This window comes from Chlorocebus sabaeus, chromosome 16, assembly GCF_047675955.1.
Source record: "Chlorocebus sabaeus isolate Y175 chromosome 16, mChlSab1.0.hap1, whole genome shotgun sequence".
NCBI lineage: Eukaryota > Metazoa > Chordata > Mammalia > Primates > Cercopithecidae > Chlorocebus > Chlorocebus sabaeus.
Window position 1 is genome coordinate 68,299,968 of NC_132919.1, and position 24,994 is coordinate 68,324,961.

At 44.0% G+C, this 24,994-nt stretch overlaps 1 protein-coding gene across 6 annotated transcripts in view; it reads right to left on the reverse strand.

Moving 5' to 3' along the window:
* The window catches only part of DHX8 (DEAH-box helicase 8), a 45,041-nt gene that overhangs the window by 11,619 nt on the left and 8,428 nt on the right, over positions 1-24,994 (reverse strand). For 3 of the 6 annotated variants that reach the window (XM_037993587.2, XM_037993586.2, XM_037993584.2), the window contains exons 5-17: positions 24,231-24,340; positions 23,485-23,838; positions 22,939-23,083; positions 22,642-22,845; positions 19,678-19,765; positions 16,718-16,815; positions 15,575-15,722; positions 10,362-10,543; positions 7,992-8,186; positions 7,501-7,686; positions 7,168-7,378; positions 6,677-6,858; positions 1,649-1,789 (exon numbers count right to left, since the gene is read on the reverse strand). In XM_037993587.2, the coding sequence (XP_037849515.1) occupies positions 1,649-1,789; positions 6,677-6,858; positions 7,168-7,378; positions 7,501-7,686; positions 7,992-8,186; positions 10,362-10,543; positions 15,575-15,722; positions 16,718-16,815; positions 19,678-19,765; positions 22,642-22,845; positions 22,939-23,083; positions 23,485-23,838; positions 24,231-24,340 (2,244 nt within the window). Of the gene's footprint in view, positions 1-1,648; positions 1,790-6,676; positions 6,859-7,167; positions 7,379-7,500; positions 7,687-7,991; positions 8,187-10,361; positions 10,544-15,574; positions 15,723-16,717; positions 16,816-19,677; positions 19,766-22,641; positions 22,846-22,938; positions 23,084-23,484; positions 23,845-24,230; positions 24,341-24,994 lie in introns of all 6 variants that reach the window. The other 3 variants (XM_037993585.2, XM_037993583.2, XM_073005257.1) reach the window with 1 other exon arrangement.

Consider the following 24,994-nt stretch of genomic DNA (forward strand, 5'->3'; position numbering starts at 1 on the left):
TGTAATCCCAGCACTTTGGCAGGCCAAGGCAGGTGGATCATGAGGTCAGGAGATTGAGACCATCCTGGATAACAATGAAACCCTACCAAAAATACAAAAATTAGCTGGGCGTGGTGGCATGCGCCTGTAGTCCCAGCTACTTGGAAGGCTGAGGCAGGAGAATCACTTGAACCCAGGAGGCAGAGGTTGCAGTGAGCCGAGATCGCACCATTGCACTCCAGTCTGGGCTACAGAGCAAGGCTCCATCTCAAAAAAAAAAAAAAGTGTTAGCTATTATTATTACTTAAGTTTCAAAATAAAAATAGCCTTATGGCTTTCACAAATTATGAAAGTAATACATACCCACTGTAAAAGATTAAGACAACATATAAAAGTATAAAAGAAAATGCACATCACCTACTAGCACCACCCATAAATAATCTTGGCTAACATTTAGACTACATGCTTTCAATCTTTGGCATACCTCACTCACACACACTCTGTAGAAATGCTCACCATCTATTTTTAAATAAAAATTGGATTATATCATTCATGTTGTTTTGTAGGCTCACTTTTTCAAATAAAATATTATAGTTACATGCTTATGTCATTAAATATAGATACACACCACCATGTTAATACCACCAATATTCTATGGCATGAATATACCATAATTTATTAAACTACTTCCCTTTTGGAATACATTTAGAACTTCTTCCAGGTTTCCCCGATATAAACAACGCTTCAATGAACATCCTTTTCCATTACCTTTGGACATGTATTTAATCATTTCTAACTTTCAGATATATTCCTAAAAGCAGAACAGTTAGGTTAAAGAAATGAACCTTTAAGTTTTGGATATACTGTTGCCAAACTTCTCTCAAAAAAATGATCGGTAATTCATTTTTAAATGTAATTTAGGCAGGAAATTACATTTTACCAAATTACCAAAAAACCAGAAAATCATGTAATTTATTATTATCTTAGATATCTATCTCGTAGCTAAGCAAAGTATTTTAGAAAATAAAGTACTGATCTTTCCATCTAAAGTAGGTAATATAGGAAACTAGGATCCAAACATTTTTATGTTCTAGTTTTATGGGGCATTTTAAAAATTATTATTATTATTTTAGAGACAGGGCCTTGCTCTGTTGCCCCTGCTAGAGTGTAGTGGCACTATCCTAGCTCACTGCAGCCTCAGATTCCTGGGCTCAAGTGATCCTCCCACCTCAGACTCTTAAGCAGCTGGGACCAGCGGCACATGCCACCATGCCAGGCTAATTTTTTTTTATTATTTTTTGTAGTGACAGGGTCTTGCTATGTTGCCCAGGCTAGTTTAGAACCCCTGGCCTCAAGCAATCCTCCCACTTCAGCATTCCAAAGTGCTGGGATTACAGGTGTGAGCCACAGTGTCTGGCCTTATTGGGGGCATTTTAATGGTGAAATACTATTCTAAAGATTAAAAACCTCAAGGATCAATCAGACTTGGGGGATAAAAAAAGATTAAAAACAAATAACAAAAAACCCTTTTATCTCATGTCATTATAGTACCCAGTATCATAAAAGTTCATCTTTGAAAACAATAAAGTTTGAAATATATAACCATAAAAAATTTCAGAAAGGCCCTAACCAGGATTATCAGGAAAACTGTTGATACAAGCCGTCATACCTGAGAAATAGGCGTTACCACGAGCTGGTCAATCCCTGTCTTGGAATTGTAAACTTTCTGCTTCACAAATCCTGGGTCCACCACATAGTAGATACCATCAATAGTCAGCGATGTCTCTGCAATATTGGTGGCAATCACAACCTGCAGGCAAGAGGGACAAAGCTAGAGTGAGGTGCCCAAGTATGAAATGGTTCTTCATACCCTGAGATATGAAATGGTTCTTCCGAACCCAGATATCTTCCCAAAGGAATATGTGGCTATCTCCCTCTCTAGATGGTTAAAATGACACTTAATCCCAGCTCAGCCTCCAACAGCAGAAGGGAGGTGCCTTCGGCTTAAGGGTTAAAATTAGAAAAGGGATGGTACCTGAGAGGTGAGTGGAATAGGAAAAAGCTAAGGCCAATCAAAGCCAATTTCATTTGGTGCAAATAGCTACTGTATATCTCATTTTCTAGATCCAATGTTGATTACTACAATTTTAATTTTCTAGCACCCTGGGAAAGCAGAGATTTCCTGGCATCACATGTGCCAATGCAAAATGAGATTTTTCTTTCCCCTACCGAGATATCTGGACTAAAATATGGGCTGCTTGTATTTTGTGGAATATGTATGTGGAACAAGAGAGAGATTGCTTTTTTTACTGATCATGAAATGAACCAAGAGATGACACAGGAATTTCACAGTTTGTTTGTGTGTAGCAGTCTATGTGATCTGGAGGATTATTAGTCTCAGCTTGGCAATGTCACTGTTCTTCCACCCAGAGGTTCAGCTAATAAAACACAACTGCTTAGAAAAATCATCACTGGGGGCACCGGAATATCACACATCATGCCAGCATCTTACTTGTCCTGAAAGGCTTCTACCTGCTACAGAACTACAGAAGCCCTGCTTAGAAAGAACTATCATTATTAGGAATGGAATAGGGGAGAAATTCACCATCTTTCCACTCAAGCCTGCTCCTCCTTTCATGTTTCCCTCCTCAGTGCCATCTTCCATCCAGTTGCCCAAGCCAGAAACCTGAGAGTCATGCCTGACTTCTCTCACCCTTCTCCCCTTTACCTGCTAGTACCCACCAAGTCTTGTCCATTTTAACTCTTTAACATTACTCAAGTCTGTCTGCCTTCTTTTTTTTTTTTTTTTTTTTTGAGACAGAGCCTCACTCTGTTGCCCAAGCTGGAATGCAGTGGTACAATCTTGGCTCACTGCAACCTCCACCTCCTGGGTTCAAGCGATTCTCCTGCCTCGGGCCTCCCAAGTAGCTGGGATTACAGGCATAAGCCACCATGCCTGGTTAATTTTTGTATTTTTAGTAGAGATTGGGTTTCACTATGTTGCCCAGGCTGGTCTTGAACTCCTGACCTCGTGATCCACCCACCTCAGCCTCCCAAAGTGCTGGGATTACAGGCGTGAGCCACCACGCCCGGCCAAGTCCATCTGCCTTCTACTCTTAGGTATATGTCCAAGAGAAATGAAAACATATGTCCACACAAAAACTTGGTTTTCTTTTTTGAGACAGGTTCTGGTTTGCTCTGTAGCCCTGGCTGGAGTACAGTGGTGTGATCATGGCTCATAGCAGCCTCACCCTCCCAGGCTCACGTGATCCTCCCACCTCAACCTTTTGAGTAGCTGGGACTACAGACATGCGCCACCACGCCTGGCTGATTTTTTTTTTTTGTAGAGATAGGGGTCTCACCATGTTGCCCAGGCTGGTCTTGAACTTCTGGGCTCAAAGGATCTTCCCACCTTGGCCTCCAAAAATGTTGGGATCTGCCAGGTATGGTGGCTCATGCCTGTAATCCTAGCAATTTGGGAGGCTGAGGCGGGTGGATCATCTGAGGTCAGGAGTTCGAGACCAGTCAGGCCAACGTGGCAAAACCCTGTCTCTACTAAAAGAGAGACAAAATTAGCAGGGCATGGTGGTACATACCTGTAATCCCACTTACTCAGGAGGCTGAGGCAGAAGAATCACTTGAACCTGGGAGGCAGAGGTTGCAATGAACCGAGATCATGCCACTGTACTCCAGCCTGGATGACAGAGCAAGACCCTGTCTCAAAAAAAAAAAAAAAAAAAAAAAAAATATGCTGGGATCACAGGCATAAGCCACTGTGCCTGGCTTACACAAAAATTTGTAAACAAATGTTCACAGCAGCATAATTTAAGAAAGCCCAAAAGTGGAAATGACTCCAATGTCTATCTTCTTCTTTCTTTGGAGATAGTTTTGCTCATTGCCCAGGCAGGAGTGCAATGGCACGATCTTGGCTCACTGAAACCTCTGCCTCCTGGGTTTAGGTGATTCTCCTGCCTCAGCCTCCCAGGTAGCTGAGATTACAGGCACCCACCACCATGCCTGGCTAATTTTTGTATTTTTAGTAGAGACAAGGTTTCACCATCTTGGCCAGGCTGGTCTTAAACTCCTGACCTCAAGTGATCCATCTGCCTCAGCCTCCCAAAGTGATGAAACTACAGGTGTGAGCCACTGCGCTCAGTTCCAATGTTCATCAACTGATAAATGGATAAACAAAATGTGTTGTGCCCATACAACAGAACGGTATTCAGCAAGAAAAAGAAATGAAGTACTGATACATACTACAATGTTGATGAACTCTGAAAACATGCTAAGTCTGGAAAAATTACTGGAAACAAGCCAGCCACAAATATATGATTTCATTTATATGAAATGTCTAGAATAGGCAAACCCACAGAGATGGAAGGTATAGATTAGTGGTTTCCAAGGGCTGAGCAGAGGAGTAAATGGGGGTAGGAGGTGAATGCTAAAGGGTATAGCATTTCTTTTTAGGGAGACAAAATTGTTCTAAACACAATTGTGGTGATGGCTGCACAATTCTGTGAATACAGTTAGCCCTCTATATCTGCTGGTTCCCCATCTGTGGATTCAACCAACAGCAGATTAAAAACATTTGGGGAAAATACAACAATAAAAAATAACACAAATAAAAAATACAGTAAAACAACTACTTATATAGCATTTACACTGTATGAGGTATTATAGGTAACCCAGAGATAGTTTAAAGTATCACACAAGAAGATGTGCACAGGTTACATGCAAACACTATGGCATTTTATATAACTGACTTAAGCATACTTGGATTTTGGTGTCCTCAGGGGTCCTGGAACCAAACCCCACATATCATGGGATAACCGTATACTAAAAGCCTTTGAATTGTACACTTTAAAAGGGTAAATTGGCCGGGCGCGGTGGCTCAAGCCTGTAATCCCAGCACTTTGGGAGGCCGAGACGGGCGGATCACGAGGTCAGGAGATCGAGACCATCCTGGCGAACACGGTGAAACCCCGTCTCTACTAAAAATACAAAAAACTAGCCGGGCGAGGTGGCGGGCGCCTGTAGTCCCAGCTACTCCGGAGGCTGAGGCAGGAGAATGGCGTAAACCCGGGAGGCGGAGCTTGCAGTGAGCTGAGATCCGGCCACTGCACTCCAGCCTGGGCGACAGAGCCAGACTCCGTCTCAAAAAAAAAAAAAAAAAAAAAAAAAAAAAAGGGTAAATTCTGGCTGGGCGTGGTGGTTCACGCCTGTAACCCCAGCACTTTGGGAGGCTGAGGCGGGCGGATCATCTGAGGTCAGGGGTTCGAGACCAGCCTTACCAACATGGAGAAACCCTATCTCTACTAAAAATACAAAATTAGCCGGGCCTGGCGGCGCATGCCTGTAATCTCAGTTACTTGGGAGGCTGAGGCAGGAGAATCGCTTGAACCTGGGCGAGGCAGAGGTTGTGGTGAGCCGAGATCGAACCATTGCACTCCAGCCTTGGCAACAAGAGTGAAACTCCGTCTCAAAACAAACAAACAAACAAACAAACAAAAACGGTAAATTCCAATCTGGGCAACATGGCGAAACTGTGTCTCTACAAAAAAAAAATACAAAAATTGGCTGGGCACGGTGGTTCATGCCTGTAATCCCAGCACTTTGGGAGGCCGAGGCGGGCAGATCACATGAGGTCAGGAGTTCGAGACCAGCCCGGCCAACATGGGGAAACCCCATCTCTACTAAAAATACAAAAATTAGCCGGGCACGGTAGCAGGTACCTGTAGTCCCAGCTACTCGGGAGGCTGAGGCAGGGGAATCACTTGAACCTGGGAGGCAGAGGTTGCAGTGAGCCAAGATCGTGCCATTGCACTCCAGCCTAGGCAACAAAAGCAAAACTCCGTCTCAAAAAAAAAAAAAAAAAAAAAAAATTAGCCAAGAATGGTGGCATACGCCTGTAGTTCCAGCTGCTTGGGAGGCTTAGGCAGGAGGATTACCTGAGACTGAGAGGCGGAGGTTGTAGTGAGCCGAGATCACACCACTGCACTCTAGCTTGGGTGATAGAGTGAGACCCCATCTCAAAAAAAAAAAAAAAAAAAGAAAAAAAAAAGGTGTGGGGTGGGGGAGTTAATTGAAAGGTATATAAACTATATCTCAATAAAACTGTTATTACAAATATACCTATATCCATCGGTCTCCTTTCCTATTGTCTCATACACACAGTCATATACTTGGTTCCAGCCACTGGAACTATGCCATTCCCTGAACTGGCCCCTCTTGCTCACCTCTAGGCCATCATAGACAGTTCTGTGTCCTCAGAATGCTTGTCCCCTTGCCTTTCATGAGTTCTCCAGGACTACCTTAGATCCTTATTTCTCCTAAGAAGACAGGGTTGGGTGCTCCCACCTGGGTATCCAAGCCTGAGTGGCATTTTCACACTATATGCTGAAAGTCTGTTGACTGGGGATGCCCCATAGCAGATAGAGGCCCGTTCTCACAATGCAGCTCCCATGTGTAGCCCAAAGCCTGCTAGATGCTCAAAAAATATTTGTCAAATGAAGAAGAAGAGGAAGACGACGAGAGGTCACATACTAGGCCCTCATTCCTAAACAAATTGGTGGGACCAGTCTCTAAAACCTAACAAACAAGACTTACATACACCTTAAGCAATCCCTACTATGGCTGGCAGGTTGCACACAACACATGGTTTCAGGGCACATAGAAGCTTCATTTTTGCCCATGTTACCTTTCTGCTGCCTGGTGGAGCTGGGTCAAAGATTCGGGTCTGCATCTCACTGGGAAGAGCAGAGTACACTGGGAGGATAATTAACTCTGGAACATCAGGTCCCAGGGATTTCATTCTTTCATACAGGATCTCACAAGCAGTATCAATTTCTTCCTGACCAGTCAGGAAGACCAGGATATCACCTACGAGCAGAATAGAGCATTCATTTACTTTCTAACTGTGTGTGTATGTTCTATACAGAGGCTATGGTGATATTAATAAAACTTCAAATAACAGAACATACACATTCATATTCTGACCAGTAAGTAAACAATAGACAAACCAGTAAAAAAAAATTTATATATGACATTATAACCACCACCATTTCAAACATACAAGCCTGAGGCTTGCAGAGAGATGAATATTTAGGAGGTATTTTTAAAAAGATTAGCAAAAAAGAACCACATGAGGACTTTTGGGCTAAGAGGGAAAAAATTGCTTTTTCCCTTTACCTGGCGGCTCTGTTAAATGAATCTGCATAACAGTAATCAGGCTGGCATCCAGATAATCTGTCTCAGGTTCCTTTGTGTACAGTATTTCCACTGGATATGTTCGACCTGGGATGGTGAAAATGGGAGCTTCATAGAAGTATTGAGAAAACTTCACTGCATCCAAGGTGGCTGAGGTGACAATCAGCTTCATGTCCTGCCGTTTCTGAACTGTCTAAAGAGAAATATTATGTGGCTTACTGAAAAGGACCACCCAAAAAGACACAGATACTCAAATCCAACTCCCAGAATTCAGTTTCCAACAGGTAGAGGGGTCGTTGAAGAGCATCTAGTTACCTTTTTCAACAATCCAAAGAGCACATCAGTGTGAATTGTCCTCTCGTGCGCTTCGTCCAACATGATGATGGCATACTGAGTGAGGTCAGGGTCAATCAAGCACTCTCTAAGCAACATCCCATCTGTCATGTACTTGATGACTGTTTCAGGGCTAGTGCAGTCCTCAAATCGAATGGTGTAGCCCACCTAAAGCAGAAGAGAAGGGGAAAACCTAGGATACAAATGTCTCCTTTTCCCAATCACCAGGGAAGATTTCAGCCCAGTCACTGTTACTCACAATCTTAATAATTTAATCAAGATGTACAGTAATTTCCTTATAGTAAGGTATGTCTTAGACTATACCCTGAACAGACTGATTATGACAGTGGGAACCCTCTCTCCCTCAGGAGAAACCTGAAAAAAGGCAGTATTATTAATATTTCCATTTGATAGGTTAAGAGATCTGGGCCTTTGTTTCTGGTATTTTTAGAGTGACTCCACTATCTACTTACCTCTTGGCCTAAGCAACAACCAAACTCCTCCGACACTCTTTTGGCCACTGACATAGCTGCCACTCTTCTGGGCTGGGTACACCCAATCTTGCCCCTGGAAGTGTAGCCTGCCTCTGCCAGGTACTGGGTGATCTGCGTTGTCTTTCCAGATCCTGTCTCACCAATAACAATCAGGATCTGATTGTCATGGACGGCCTGAAAGCAACAGAATATAAATATTGTCATTAAAAGCTGCCAGAATATACATATGGTCATTAAACAGAATACAAATATGATCATTAAAATCTACATTACTCTGGAATAAAATAATTAACGACTACATTCTAACACCAAAGAAAAGGGGGATGTACCCATATGGTTAAAGAAGTCAACAATAAATTTAAAACATAAATAAAAACTGTTCCTTTCCCCTGTAACTCCCAAATTTCTAGTATCTTTCCCCAAAAATTATTTCTTATTTCTACATTGTTTGTAACACCCAAGGATTACAATCAACTGTGGTTCTATGGATATAGGACTAGTTAAATAAACCACAGCCTATCCAAATAATAGAAAAGGCTTTTTTTCTTTCTTTCTTTTTTTTTGTTTGAGATGAAGTCTCACTGTGTCACCCACGCTGGAGTGCAGTGGCATGATCTCAGCTCATTGCAACCTCCACCTCCCGGATTCAAGTGATTCTCCTGCCTCAGCCTCCCAAGTCAATGGGACTGCAGGCACCCATCAGCACGCCCGGCTAATTTTTGTATTTTCAGTAGAGACAGGGTTTCACCATGTTGGCCAGACTGGTCTTGAACTCCTGACCTCAGGTGATCTGCCTGCCTTGGCCTCCCAAAGTGCTGGGATTACAGGCATGAGCCACTATACCTGGCCTGGCATTTTTTTTTTTTTTTTAAAATAAGGCCAGGCGCAGTGGCTCAAGCACTTTGGGAGGCCGAGGAGGGAAGACTGCTTGAGTCCAGGAGTTCAAGACTAGCCTGGACAATATAGTGAGACCACATCTCTACAAAAATACAAAAAACTGGCTAAGCATGATGGTGCATGCCTTGCAGTCCCAGTTACTTGGGAGGCTGAAGTGGGAAGATCACTTGAGACCAGGAGGTAGAGGTTGCAGTGAGCTGAGATCATGCCACTGTATTCCAGCCTGCACAAAGCGGGACTCTGTCACACACACGCGCGCACACACACACACACACACACAAAATTTCTGAGATATACCATTAAGTGGAAAAAGCAAGATGTAGAACAGTGTATATATCACTGTCACCTATAAACACATACAGTACGCATATAAAATGTGTGCGTGTGTGCATATATTTGTACTTGTTTTATACATATAAGATATTGTTGAAAGGATTCACTGGAAACTAGTAAACCTGATTACCTCAAGGAAGGCTCGGTGGTCTTAAAATCAGAATTCCAGAATATAGAGTACCAAAGCAAAGGCCTTGCCCATGTGAGTTTATTGGCTGAGTATCCTCATCTTTAATTACTGACCAGAGCTGTTGGTCCATGCAACACAATACTCTGCCCACCTGAACTTTACTAGGGTGCCCAGGAAAAAGAAAATATACAGACATATACATACACATGTGTGTCTATACACGCACACACACAAATATTTGTGATACAGGGTCTCACTCTGTCGCCTAGGCTGGAGTGCAGTGGTGTGATTGCAGTTCACTGTGGCCTCGACTTCTCAGGCTCAAGCAATCCTCTTATCTCAGCCTCCCGAGTGGCTGGGACTACAGGCATGGACTACCACACCCAGGTAAATTTTTTTTTTTTTTTTATTAGACAGAGTCTCACTCTGTAGCCAGGCTGGAGTGCAGCAGCACAATCTCAGCTCACTGCAACCTCTGACTCCCTGATTCAAGTGATTCTCCTGCCTCAGCCTCCTGAATAGCTGGGATTACAGGCATGCACCACCATGCCCAGCTAATTTTTTGTATTTTTAGTAGAGACGGGGTTTCACTATGTTGGCCAGGATGGCCTCGAACTCCTGAACTCGTGATCTGCCCACCTTGTCCTCCCAAAGTGCTGGATTACAGATGTCAGCCACCGTGCCCCGCCAAATTTTTTATTTTTGTAGAGACAGGTCTCCCTATGTTGCCCAGGCTGGTTTCAGACTCCTAGGTTCAAGTGATCCTCCTGCGCCTTGGCCTCCAATGTGCTGGGATTATAGGCATGCACTACCGTGCTCGGCCCCATTTTTAAAAAAAGTGTTTAGAAAGTTTTCTCCTTATTTCTTAACCCTTTTGGATGAGCCACTTCAAGGAGGCACATATTTGTCCTGTTAGTTTCAATTTTAAAATATCCCTCTTTTAGAAAACAACCCTACTGCCCACCAATACATCATAAAAGGCTTCTCACCTGGACCAACTGCTCCTTCAGTTTGTAGATTGGCAGGCTCTCCCTTTGCTCAAGGATTGACATCTGGGTCTTTTTCCCATAAGAGGCTTTATTGCCCCCAAAGGCATGCTTCTTCCACTCGGGAATATCATTGGGCATCATCCCAATACCCCTCATGTTGGCAGCAATCTGTCTGCCTTCCGCTGGAAAGGAAAACAGGCAACTTAGTATTGTCCTCAAGCTACCTCAAGATGTACCAGAGAAAAAAATAAAATGGCAGGTGGGCACTGAACATGGAGCATCTCTATTCAGCGACCCATGATCAAAAGTACTCAAAGAAGGCTGGGCGCGGTGGCTCAAGCCTGTAATCCCAGCACTTTGGGAGGCCGAGACGGGCGGATCACGAGGTCAGGAGATCGAGACCATCCTGGCTAACACGGTGAAACCCCGTCTCTACTAAAAAATACAAAAAACTAGCCGGGTGAGGTGGCGGGCACCTGTAGTCCCAGCTACTTGGGAGGCTGAAGCAGGAGAATGGCGTAAACCCGGGAGGCGGAGCTTGCAGTGAGCTGAGATCTGGCCACTGCACTCCAGCCTGGGCGACAGAGCAAGACTCCGTCTCAAAAAAAAAAAAAAGTACTCAAAGAAACAAACTAATGTGAAAAAAAGAATATAGATGGGGCAGCAGGGAGTGGGAAAGAGACTGTAACAAGTGGTGCTACACACCTGTGATGTCAGAAAAAAGGTTAGCTGAGAGAAGTGAAGACCTGATTGTTTGACACTGGAATTTTTTTTTTTTAGGTAGGGTCTTGCTCTGTCATCCAAGTGGGTGGGAGTGCAGTGGCACAATCCTGGCTCACTGCAGCCCCGACCTCCAGGGCTTAAGCGATCCTTCTGCCTCATTTTTAAATTTTTTTTGAAGAGAAGAGGTCACTCTATGTTGCCAGGCTGGTCTCGAACTCCTGGGCTAAAGCAATCCATCCATCTCACCCTCCCAAAGTAATGGAATTACAGACGTGGCCACCATGCCCAGCACTCTCCCCTTTTTAAATAACTGCTATATTGAGATGTAATTCACAAACCATGTCACACTTTTCTTTCTTTCTTTTTTTTTTTTTGAGACAGGGTCTTGCTCTGTTGCCCAGGCTGGAGTGTAGTGGCGCAATCATGGCTCACTGCAGCCTCAAATTCCTGAGCTCAAGAAATCCTCTCTCCTTGGCCTCCCAAAGTGCTGGGATTATAGGTGTGAGTCACCAAGCCTGGCCTCCATGTCACTCTTTTTAAGTGTTTAACTCAGGGTTTTACTGTATATTCATAAAGCTGTGCAACTATCCCCACTATCTAATTTTAGAACATTTTCTTCATCCCCAAAAAAACTCTGTACCCATTAGCAGTTACTCCCCATTCCTCCCTTTTCCTTCCCCTTGGCAACCATTAGTCTACTTTCTATATCTACGGGTTTACCTATTCTGGATATTTCATACAATATGTGGTCTGTTGTGCCTGGTTTCTCTCAGATTAATTTTTTTTTTTTTTTGACAGGGTCTGGTTCCCAGCAGGTTGGAGTGCAGTGGTGAGATCTCAGCTCAGCAACCTCTACCTCCAGGGCTCAAGCAATCCTCCCATGTTAGCCTCCAGAGTAGCTGGGACTACAGGGGCATGTCACCACACCCAGCTTTTTTTTTTTTTTTTTTTGAGATGGAGTTTCGCTCTTGTTGTCCAGGCTGGAGTACAATGGCGTGATCTCGGCTCCCTGCAACCTCCACCTCCTAGGTTCAAGTGATTCTCCGGCCTCAGCCTCCCCAGTAGCTGGGATTACAGGTGCGCTCCACCATGTCTGTTAATTTTTCTATTTTTAGTAGAGATGGGGTTTCACTATGTTGGCCAGGCTGGTCTCAAACTCCTGACCTCAGGTGATCCACCTGCCCCAGCCTCCCCAACTGCTGGGATTACAGGCTTGAGCTACCACGCCCGGCCTAATTTTTGTATTTTTTGCAGAGATGGGGTTTCACCACATTGCCCAGCCTGGTTTCAAATTCCTGGACTCAAGCGATCTGCCCACCTCAGCCTCCCAAAGTGCTGGGATTATAGGTGTGAGCCACCTTGCCCGGACCTAGCTTATATTTTCAAGGTTCACCTTGGAATTGTGGCTTGAGGAGCAAAAAAAAGGAGCAGAATTTTAGTGGCTCTCTAGAATATGCAAACATTTTACAAATTTGATGCCAAAAGCTGGCTATGAAAAAATACTTGTGCCTACTAACCAAATAAGTGAGCTTTGGCAGAGGCCAAAGGAGAGTCATGGAGAACATTTCACTAAAGGGTAAAAGGGAATGAATGGGTTTATTCTGAGGAAATGGAAGATGATATTGTTAAACAATGAATGAATATTTCCAACCTTCTACTTTAAATCTAATATTTTGGTTTTTATTTTTGTTGTTTTTAAAAATTTAATTTTAAAATGGAGACAAGGGCTGGGCATGGTGGCTCACCAGTAATCCCAGCACTTTGGGAGGCTGAGGTGGGCAAGATCACTGGAGGTTAAGAGTTCGAGATCAGCCTGACCAACATGGTGAAACCCTGTCTCTACCAAAAATACAAAAAAAATTACTCAGGCATGGTGGCGGGGGCCTGTAGTCCCAGTTACTTGGGAGGCTGAGGCAGGAGAATCGCTTGAACCTGGGAGGCAGAGGTTGCAGTGAGCCGAGATTGCACCACTGCACTCCAGCTGGGACAACACAGTGAGACTCCATCTCAAAATAAAATAAAATAACATAACATAAAATACATAACATTAACTTAACATAAAATAAAATAAAATAAAATAAAATAAAATAAAATAAAATAAAAAAGAGACAAGGTCTTACTAGGTTGCCCAGACTGGTCTTGAACTCCTGGCCTCAAGCAATTTTCCTGCCTCAGCCTCCCAAAGTGTTGGAATTACAGGCGTGAGCCATCATGTCGAACCTAATCTAATATTTAAATCTTTATTACATGCAGCCAAACTGATATCTAAATTAACACAATTCTCAAACTTCTGTCTCCAGCCCAGACCTCTATTCTGAGCTCTCATACTCAATTCTACACTGGATACCTCAACCTAAGATGTCCTCTAGTTGTCTCAGATACAAGTCCAAAACGGATTTCACCATCTTTCCCCACAAGCCCATTTCTCCTCCGGTGTTCCCATCATTCATCCCAGTGCTCATACCAGAAACCTGGAAGTTATCTTTGACCATTCCTGTTGCCCCACAATCAATGAATCACTTTTCTCAAGTACATCCCTCCTCTTTGCTACCTCCATGTTCAAGCCACCATCCTCTCTCTTCTGAATTACTATAAAAGCTTCTTAAATCATCACATGTGCCCCATCCAACTCATTCTGCAGGGCAGCCTGAATCATCCTTTGGAAATGCAACTCTGGTCATACCATGTGCCAGCTGAGAACTTTCAACATCTGGCCAGATGCGGTGGCATCTTGTAATCTCAGCACTTTGGGAGGTCGAGGTGGGTGGATCACCTGAGGTCGCGAGTTCCAGACCAGCCTGACCAACATGGAGAAACCTCATCTCTACTAAAAATACAAAAAATTAGCTAGGCGTGGTGGTGCATGCTTGTCATCCCAGCTACTTGGGAGGCTGAGGCAAGAGAATCGCTTGAACCAGGGAGGTGGAGGTTGCAGTGAGCCGAGATTATGCCATTGCACTCTAGCCTAGGCAACAAGAGCAAAACTCCGTCTCAAAACCAAAAACAACAGCAACAACAAAAGAACTTTTCAACATCTCCCAGTGCTGTCAGAATTGAGCCCAGATTCCTAATGCCACCTACAAAGCCCTGGTCCAATGCTCTTATCTCATCCCCTACCAGTACCCCTTGCTCTCTCTATTCCATCCACACAGGCTTCCTTTCAGTTCCTTCTTTCCCACCCCACAAACCCAACACGGGCTACTCCTCAGGCTGGAACACACCTCCCAACCTTCATCCCATCCCCACTTGACAGACCGAGTCCCATTTATCCTTTGGGTCTCAATTTCCCCAGGGAAGTGACCCACCACAGTCAATTACACTGCCTGTACTTCTTCACATGGCACTGATCATAATTTAATTATTTGGTAATTATTTAATTAACATCAATTTCCCCGACTAAGCTGTAGTGTCTAAAAGCAGGGATCGTATCTGTTTAATTCACATCTGTATCTCCAATTGCCGAACACAAATTAAATTAATAAGTATTTGTAGTTAATATTTACTACATTACTTTATATTAGTTTATATTAGTTTATATTTACTACTGTAGTTAATATTTGTAGTTAATATTTACAAATTAAATTAATAAGTAGTAGTTAATATTTACTGCACAAAAAAATATATGAAAAAGGAAGTTTCAAAGCTGTATTATCTTTAGAATAAATTTTTTTTTTTTTTGAGATGGAGTCTCACTCTGTCGCCAGGCTGGAGTGCAGCGGCACGATCTCAGCTCACTGCAACCTCCACCTACAGGGTTCAAGCGATTCTCCTGCCTCAGTCTCCTGAGTAGCTGGGACTACAGGCATACCACCATGCCCGGATAATTTTTTGTATTTTTAGTAGAGACGGGGTTTCACCATGTTGGCCAGGATGGTCTCGATTTCCTGACCTCGTGATCCACCTGCCTTGGTCTCCCAAAATGCTGGGATTACAGGTGTGAGCCACCGTGCCCGGCTAGAGTAAAATTTTTAAAGTTATTCAGAAGAAAAACTCAGTTTAATGATTTGACCATGGCTATTAAAACATTTTTGGTTTTAAACATGTGTTTAAGAAAAAAACCAAACATGCTCTAACTGAAGTGAAAAACCAAGGGTAAATTATTTTTTCAAGACGGAGTGTCATTCTATCACCCAGGATGGAGTACACTGGCCTGATCTCAGCTCACTGCAACTTCCACCCCTGGGTTCAAGCGATTCTCCTGCCTCAGCCTCCTGAGTAGCTGGGATTACACGTGTGTGCTACCACGCCCGGCTAATTTTTGTATTTTTTTAGTAGAGACGGGGCTTCACCATGTTGGCCAGGCTGGTCTCAAACTCCTGACCTCAGGTGATCCACGTGCCTTGGCCTCCCAAAGTGCTGGGATTACAGGCATGAGCCACTGCCCCCTACCCAAGGATAAATTTTTAGTGTGTGCTGGGAGTGACCCCTCCCTGTGCTCTGGAAGGCTCAGATTTTTAAACAAGGTCCATACACCCCTCCAAGGGTCCTACCATCAGGCAGAGGGTCAACCCAGTGTTTGTTGAGTCCCATGGGAATAGAATCCATCTCGGCTTCCCGCTGGGCCTGCTTAAGTTCCCGCCTTTCTTTGGCCAAGGCACTCTGCATCATTGCCGCTTGGGAGAGGGAGCCATCAGGGTTCTGGTGCAACAGAAGAAAAAACGACACGGATTAAATGTCCAGGAAATAAAATGTAGATGTTAAGCCCCTGTAATCTAAAACATGGGAACACATCTGGAATAAAGTTCCTATCAGTGTAACAGACTATACGAAAGAAATGGATACACCGTAGCACATTCAGATAAAATGAACAAGGACAATAATAAATCATTGAAGGAACTGAATGTTTAGTTTGAAGGTGAGAATCCCAAAAGAGATAGGAATTATGTGCTACCTTTAAATGTATGAAGGACATAAGAAAGGGATAAGAATTTTTCTGTATGACCCCGGGAACCAAAATTAAGACGAATGTGGACACTTCAGTGAGCGAGGTTTCAGTTCTGCCTAAAGAAGAAGTAGCGATCAGATCCATCTCATGATGAAAGGTACCTCCTTAAGGGCTGGTGAATTCCCTGTCACTAACAATGTCATGCAGCTATGAGATGACCACATGAGAAGAACACTGCAGAAGAATCATATGTGTGGATTACAAGCATTACATATGTGCTGGGCTGGGAGACCTTTAATATACCCTTTTCCATACCTAAAATTTTTACCGTTCTATAGATTCTGGTTTAGATTCCCTTCACAGCTCTGCCCTCCCCAACACCTAGTGCTACAGCTTTCTATGGTGGCCAGACCTAACTGCTCAAGTAAATTCTTCAAAATTGCCTTTAAATCTGCAAGATTTAAGACCTAAGGAAACCATACAAAGGCAATGATGGTAGATTAAGCATTCCTATCTATCTCTGCTTCCACCCAAAATACACAAAAGGAGCACAAAAGAATTAAACAGGCAAAAGCAATAAAGCCAACCCAACCTCCATTTAAAACAAAACTATTCTAGACCCTGGCTAACAGCCAATAATACTTTATGTGGCCTAAGTTCTACTTACGCAGATCTAATAACCTGACCCGTTACTTTAGAAAAAGAAGTCCACTTGACATTTCCAGGTTGAAGGTTCAGAAGTTCTCACCTTGACGATTTTAATGGGGCTCATGTCCATGCTTTGCTTAGTGTGTCCTCTCAGGAATGGAGGCTCTTCCTCAACCAATTCAATCTCAAGGTCCTCATCTAAAAGTCCCCCCCAAAAGAAGAATTAGCCATAAACAAGAGAGAATAACAATTTTCACCAAAACAATTAATTTCCATAGACACCAACAATCTTTATCAAAAACAGCTTCCCCTGGTGGGGTGTGGGGGTCATGCCTGTAACCTCAGCACTTTGGGAGCCCAAGGCATGAGGATGACTTGAGGTCAAGAGTTTGATATCAGCCTGGTAAACATAGTAAAACTCCATCTCTACTAGAAATCCAAAAATTATCCCAGCTTGGTGGCAGGCACCTGTAGTCCCAGCTACTTGGGAGGCTAAGGCAGGAAAATAGCTTGCACCCAGGAGGCAGAGGTTGCAGTGAGCTGAGATCAAGCCATTGCACTCCAGCCTGGGTGACAGAGTGAGACTCTGTCTTTTTTTTAAAAAAAAAAAAAAAAGGCTGGGTGCAGTGGCTCTCACCTGTAATCCCAGCACTTTGGGAGGCCAAGGTGGGTGGATCACCTTAGGTCAGGAGTTCCGGACCAGCTTGGCCAACATGGTGAAACCCCATCTCTACTAAAAATACAAAAAAATTAGCTGGGCATGGTGGCACGCACCTGTAATCCCAGCTACTTGGGAGGCTGAGGCAGGAGGATCACTTGAACCCAGGAGGCGGAGGTTTCAGTAAGCCAAGACCACGCTACTGCACTCCAGCCTGGGCAACGAGAATGAAACCCCATCTCAAAAAAAAAAAAAAAGCTTCCCAGGTCAAAGGATGGCAATACAAGTAAAACTCTAACCTAGATGACTAGTCCCCCTACCACCAGCCATTTCTAGGGCATTTGTGCTCCAGTCCAAGAACTGATCAGATCTACTTTCGAAAGAAGTTAAACCTGTGAGAAAATGCTCTCCTGACATTCTAAATGGTACTAAGGCATTTGCCACCCAACTTCATTATGGAATAACTCTTAACCCATAATAAATTTGCAAAAAATTAGTTGGACAATTGAACAACACCAGGCAGAACTTGCTAACGCTTATGGCAGAAGTATAAATGGTACAGAAACCAATAGAAAACAATTTGGAACTGCCCAGTGAAGTGAAACACACATTTCTTACTACTCAGTAATTTTTAAGACAGGGTCTTCCTCTGTTGCCCAGGCTACAGCACAGCGGCATGACTACGGCTCACCACACCCTTGACCTCCCAGGCTCAAGCAACCTTCCCACTTCAGCCTCCCCAATGGCTGGGAGTACAGGCACATATCACTACACCTGGCTAATTTTTTTTTGTTTTTGTAAAGATAGGGCCTAGCTATGTTGCCAGGGCTGGTCTCAAACTCCTAGACTCAAGCAATCCTATCATCTCAGTCAGCCTCCCAAAGTGCTGGGATTACAGGGCTGAGCCATGACACTTGGCCTACCCAGTAATTCTATGTATTTAGGAAAAAAAGAATGTTTTGCACATAAGCACTAAGAGACAATATAGCAATTTCAAAATACTATTATTCACAAAGATTAACCAAAAACCAAGAAACAACTCATATGTCCATCAAAAGTAAAATGGATAAATTATAGACAATTTATATATACTCTATAGCAATGAAAATGGGTAAAATACCACTATAAATATCATCATAAATATAAAATATATGTAAGTAAAAAAAAAAGAAAAATTAGTTAAGTTCAAAAATAGACAACACAACATAATGTTTAGGAATAGATATGTAGATGGTAAAACTAAAGAAAAGCAAGGGAGTAATTAACACAAATATGAGATGGTGGTTACTCCTAGGAGGAAGAAAGATCTAAGCAGAGGGGAGCACATAAGGGCTTCAGAAGTGCTTGTAAAATTCTACTTTTTAAGCTGGGTGGTGAGCATGTCGGTGCTCACTTACTATTATAATATAAATTATAGAATTCTATTATAAGACTTCATAATTTCAAAAAAGTCATTATGGGCTGAGTTAAAAGTTGTTTCCAGGGCAACTCAGAGGTAATCTAGGTGGATCCAGGATTTTCAGAATAATTACTAAGAATATGAGATCAAATTTACACTCAAAAATACAATTATAACTTTTTATAACCTGAAAGCATTTTTTTTTTTTTTTTTGAGACTGAGTCTTGCTCCGTCCCCCAGGCTGGAGTGCAGTGGCCGGATGTCAGCTCACTGCAAGCTCTGCCTCCCGGGTTCACGCCATTCTCCTGCCTCAGCCTCCCGAGTAGCTGGGACTACAGGCGCCTACCACCTCGCCCGGCTAGTTTTTTGTACTTTTTAGTAGAGACGGGATTTCACCGTGTTAGCCAGGATGGTCTCGATCTCCTGACCTCGTGATCCGCCTGTCTCGGCCTCCCAAAGTGCTGGGATTACAGGCTTGAGCCACTGCGCCCGGCAGCTTTTTTTTTTTTTAGATAGAGTCTCGCTCTGTCACTCAGGCTGGAGTGCAGTGGCGTGATCTCAGCTCACTGCAACCTTCATCTCCTGGGTTCAAGCAATTCTCCTGCCTCAGACTCCTGAGCAGCTGGGACTACAGGCGTGCGCCACCACACCCAGCTAATCTTTGTATTTTTTTAGTAGAGACAGGGTTTCGCCACCTTGGCCAGGCTGACCTGGCCTCAGGTGATCTGCTGGCCTCGGCCTCCCAAAGTGCTGGGATTACAGGCGTGAGCCACCACGCCTGGCCGAGAGATTATTATAAGCAACAAGTATAATAATACATAAGCACTTGTCAGAAAAATGAACTTTTTGCTTCCATCACGGTGAGATCCTTTTTTTCTAAGAGATGAGTAGTGAGATCCAAAGAACAAGTGATTAATAGCCACTGGGTTAAACTACAAGCAAATCACCCAATCCAATGGCTCAACTTGCCAATTATCCTTCTCAATCCAACTGGACTAGTTACCTTCCTCATCATCCACCTTAGGGAGAATGCCAGTCTCTTCATCAAAGTCTGGAAACTCTTCTTTGGAAAGGACATTGGCAGCAATCATCTAGCCAAAGAAGAGAAGGAAGCATTTGTAACCTGCTAAGATCAAAACTTTTTTTGTTCTTTTGTTATTTTGAGACAGGATCTTGCTCTGTCACTTAGGCTGAAGTGCAGTGACCTGATGAAAGCTCACTGCCACCTCAAACTCCTGGGCTCAACCAATCCTCCTACCTCAGCCTCCTGAATAGGTGAGACTACTGGCACACACCATAATACCTGGCTAATTTTTAAATTTTTTCTAGAAACAGGGTCTCACTCTTTGTCCAGGCTGGTCTCAAACTCCTGGCCTCAAGCAATCCTCCTGCCTTGGCCTTCCAAAGTGCTGAGATTACATGTGTCAGCCACATGCCCAGCCAAAACTCTTCTTTTCTAGGAGAGTTAATTACAGAGGTTTCATGTAAGAAACCCAGTTTTTTTCTCCTCTGACCCATGATGTCGGGACCTCAAATGTCTTACGTCCCGTTCCAGGGTTGGGGAGGTGGTTCTCCAACATGGTGCTATAAAGTATAAGCTCAAAAGTATCATCTCCAAGAAGAGTTATCTGCTCTTCCCTTGTTTCCACAGTACTCTGGTACATTTATTATATAATATGTAGGCTAGACATGGCAACTCATCCCTATAATCTCAACACTTTGGGAGGCTGAGACAAGAGAATCATTTGGAGCCCAGGAGTTTTTTGTTTGTTTGTTTGTTTTTTGAGACGGAGTCTTGCTGTCGCCCAGGCTGGAGTGCAGTTGTGTGATCTCGGCTCACTGCAAGCTCCACCTCCCGGGTTCACGCCATTCTCCTGCCTCAACCTCCTGAGTAGCTGGGACTACAGGCGCCCGCCACCACGCCCAGCTAATTTTTTGTATTTTTAGTAGAGACAGGGTTTCACCGTGTTAGCCAGGATGGTCTTGATCTCCTGACCTCATGATCCGCCCGCCTCGGCCTCCCAAAGTGCTGGGATTACAGGCGTGAGCCACCACGCCCGGCTGAGCCCAGGAGTTTAAGACAAGCCCTGGTAACACGGCAAAACTGTCTCTACAAAAAATTTAAAAATTAGCCAGGCATGGTGGCATGTGCCTGGGGTCTCAGCTAATTGGGAGGCTGAGGTGGGAGGATGGTCTGAGACTGAAAGGTTGAGGCTGCAGTGAGCCATGGTCACGCCAATGCACTCCAGCCTGGACGACAGTGCAAGCAAGAACTTGTCTCAGAAATAAAGTAAAAAATACGTAACCCCTCACAATTATTTGTTTAGATCTGTCTCCTCTGCTGGACTTTGAGTTCCTTAAGCATAGGAACCATGATATATTTGTCTTCATAGCCCTAGCTCTGCATGGTGCTTGACACACCACAGTTATGATATTTAGTGAAGAAAGATGAAAACAATAGGCTGGGCGCAGTGCCTCACGCCTGTAATCCTAGCACTTTGGGAGGCAGAGGTGGGAGGATCACCTGAGGTCAGGAGTTCAAGACTAGCCTGGCCAACATGGTGAAACCCTGTCTCTACTAAAAATTCAAAAAAATTAGCCAGCGTGGTGGTGGTTGCCTGTAATCCCAGCTACTCGGAGGCTGAGGCACAAGAATCGCTTGAACCCAGGAGGTGGAGGTTGCAGTAAGCTAAGATCGCACTACTGTCCTCCAGCCTGGGTGACAGAGTAAGACTCCGTTTCAAAAAAAGAAAAAGAAAAAAGAAAAAAGAAAACAATAATGAAGACTTACATAGTAATTACCATACGCCAGGCACTAACCTAAGAGTTTCACTTTTTTTTTTTTTTTTTTTTTGAGATGGAGTCTTGTTCTGTTACCTAGGCTGGAGTGCAGTGGCATGATCTCAGCTCACTGTAACCTCCGCCTCCCGGGTTCAAGCAACTCTCCTGCCTCAGCATCCTGAGTAGCTGGGATTACAGGTGTGTACCACGACACTCGCCTAATTTTTTGTAGTTTTAGTGTAGACAGGGTTTCACCACATTGGTCAGGCTGGTCTCAAACTCCTGACAGGTGTGAGCCACCATGCCCAGCGACTTTCACCTTTATTAACTCATTTAATCCTCACACCACCCACGCTGGTCCTGTTTTATAGATGAGGGTACTGAGGCACGAGGTAGAGTAGCTTAGCTAAGGATTACACGGCTAATAAGTGGCTGACATGGTTTGGCTGTGTCCCCACCCAAATCTCATCTTGAATTTCCACGTGTGTGGGAGGGACCCAGTGGAAGGTAACTGAATCATGGAGGAAGCTCTTTCTCACACTGTTGTCATGATAGTAAGTCTCATGAGATCTGATGGTTTTAAAAAGGGGCATTTCCGGCCGGGCGCGGTGGCTCAAGCCTGTAATCCCAGCACTTTGGGAGGCCGAGACGGGCGGATCATGAGGTCAGGAGATCAAGACCATCCTGGCTAACACGGTGAAACCCCGTCTCTACTAAAAAATACAAAAAACTAGCTGGACGAGGTGGTGGGCGCCTATAGTCCCAGCTACTCGGGAGGCTGAGGCAGGAGAATGGTGTAAAACCCGGGAGGTGGAGCTTGCAGTGAGCTAAGATCCGGCCACTGCACTCCAGCCTGGGCGACAGAGCGACACTTCGTCTCGAAAAAAAAAAAAGGGGGGGAGCATTTCCCTGCACAAACTCTCTTCTCTTGCCTATTGCCATGTGAGACGTGCCTTTCACCTTCCTCCGTGATAGTGAGACCTCCCCAACCACATGGAATTCTAAGTCCAATAAACCTCTTTCTTTAGTAAATTGCCCAGTCTCAGGTACGTCTTTATCAGCAGCATGAAAACAGACAAATACAATGGCCAAAAGTTATCCCAGGCCATCGTGCTCCAGGGCACACCCCTAAGCACCATGCTACATACTGAATGACTATCTGGCCATGAAAACTAATGGCCCCAACCTGTTTGATCTCCCACTTCTCTGGGTCAGAGATTCGGGTGAGGCGCTTGCGTTCCAGTGAGTCGTCCTCTACTTCAGGGGCACTGACAAGGGACAGGTGAGTGGGTCTATCAGGATTCCGCATTGAGGTCTCCTCATTGGTGTCCCCGACAAGATTTCGCCGTCTATTTGGGTTTAGATCTTCTCCAGACTCTTGATCCACATCCTAAGGCACAAAAACAAGGGGGTCAGCTCACTTGCTGTCCTCTTCCATTCCCTTGGCCATCAGATGTAAGAACAGGCTGACCATCTCACTTACCTTCATGCTCAGGCTGGTCTTGGTCCCAGTGAAGGACAGCACTTTGACTTTGACCCTCTGGCCTTTGCTCACCACATCAGCTACATTGGCCACACGACCCTCCCGCCGGAGCTCAGAGATGTGCACCAGGCCTTCCCATCGCTTCCTGAGGGAGAGTCAGACACATCTGGAACATGATAAAAAATACTATCCCCCAACCAATTTCTACCCTTATTGGAACTAACAAAAGAAAATGGCCTCAAACTCAAGAGAAAAGTACCATGAAGGTGGTCAAACAACAAAATAGTATTATCACTCTCTCCATGGGGAGACATGGGGTGGGGAAGCAAATTCTATCTGTCCCAACAAGCAAAGGACAGATCTCCTGAAGACAGAGAAAGGAATAAATGGCTCTGTAACATTTCAAGAGTCAATTTCTAAGATTCGTGTATGGCTGATTTGACTAAAGTGTCATTAATCAAAGTAACTTTTTAGAATATGAAAATCCTCAGTGATAAAAGAAATTCTGCCCATCACTGGTGTGGACAGAAGAGCACCAGTCATTACCTGAGCCCTTCCAGCTGCACAAAGCAACCAAACTGCATGATGCTGGTAACTTTGCCATTATAAATGTCACCAATGGTGGGCTCTTCTGGAGGAGGGCGGTCCACATGCTTATCCCGCCATCTATCCATATTCCGCTCTCCATATTTGTCCCGGTCCTTCCGGTCTTTGGGGGGACTCTGACTTCTGCTCCTGGACCGATATCTAGACTTTGCTTTATTCCTCTCCCGGGTCCTGGAACGTGATCGAGAGCGGGATCGGTGTCTCCGCTTGTGGTCTCTATCTCGGTTTCGTTCCCTATCTCGGTCTCGATCTCGATCTCGATCTCGGCTTCGACTCCGTTTCTTCTTCTTTGTCCTGTCCCTAACAAATCAATAAGCAACTGTTTTTTAAAAAAACCAATCCAATTTCATCTTTGCATCCCCAAGCACCCAGTACAGTGCCATGCATATGGTAGGTGCCCACTAGGTTTTGAGCTGAATTTGTTTCAATAACTATGACATCCCTATAAGCCAATAAATAATCAAGCCACAAACATATTCAGCCTCTTTCAACCCTGATTTCTATATTCTGAATATCCTAGCATTTGCTAGATACACTTAGCAGGAAGCAATGAAAATAGATCCAACAATATGATATATGACCAGTCCAGATTCTGTAAACTTGCCCAAAATGTTGCTTGGCTGGTCCACAAAATTCAACTGTCACAGTATCCTAAACTTCCAAAGGACAAGACACTAAGGACAAACCGGTGCTCAGTATCTCTCTGCTTCTCCTGGACTGCTGCACTGGGCATTAAAGCTTCCAGTTCTTTCAGGACATCCACAGCAACTTTCACATCATCTTCATCCAACATGGTCTGCAGAGGTAGAGGCCAGCAAAGTTAGGAGAAAGAAAAAACCACTCAAGAATCAGCTCAGGTACATCTATAAATCACTAACCACTATGTGAGGGAAATGGAAGAGGGGCAGAGATTTCCAGCTTGATTCAAGATAGATGCAGAAGAAATGGAAAGAAGGCTCTTGAGAATCACTGCTACATTTGACAAATCCCCTTTGTCCTTAATACAATTCTATGAAAGGCAGTTAATCATCCCTGCCATGAAAGAATGCAAGTGATGATTATATAAAAACAGGTGTTAAAAATTTCAAAAACTACCTCTCCCTCTGCACTCTCTTCCTCCCTCCCCCGACTCCAGCTTAATGTTCTTCCCTAGTCTTTATTGCTACCTGCTATGTTACATACTTATTTGTTTGTTTATTGCCTATCTCCTCCCCACCAGAATGTTCACATGTTTATTTCCTGCTCTGCTCCCTACCCCAAAATTAGGATATAACCTCCAAAGGCAGAAACTCTTGTCTGTTCTGTTCACGGCTGTTACCCAGGTACTTAGAACAGTGTTTGGCATACAGTAAGTACTCAATAAATATTTGTTAAAAAGAAATTTAAAAATCAAAACGCTTTAAAAATTAGACCCTTAACAAGTAACAGAGCAAAAAAAAAAATCTAATTT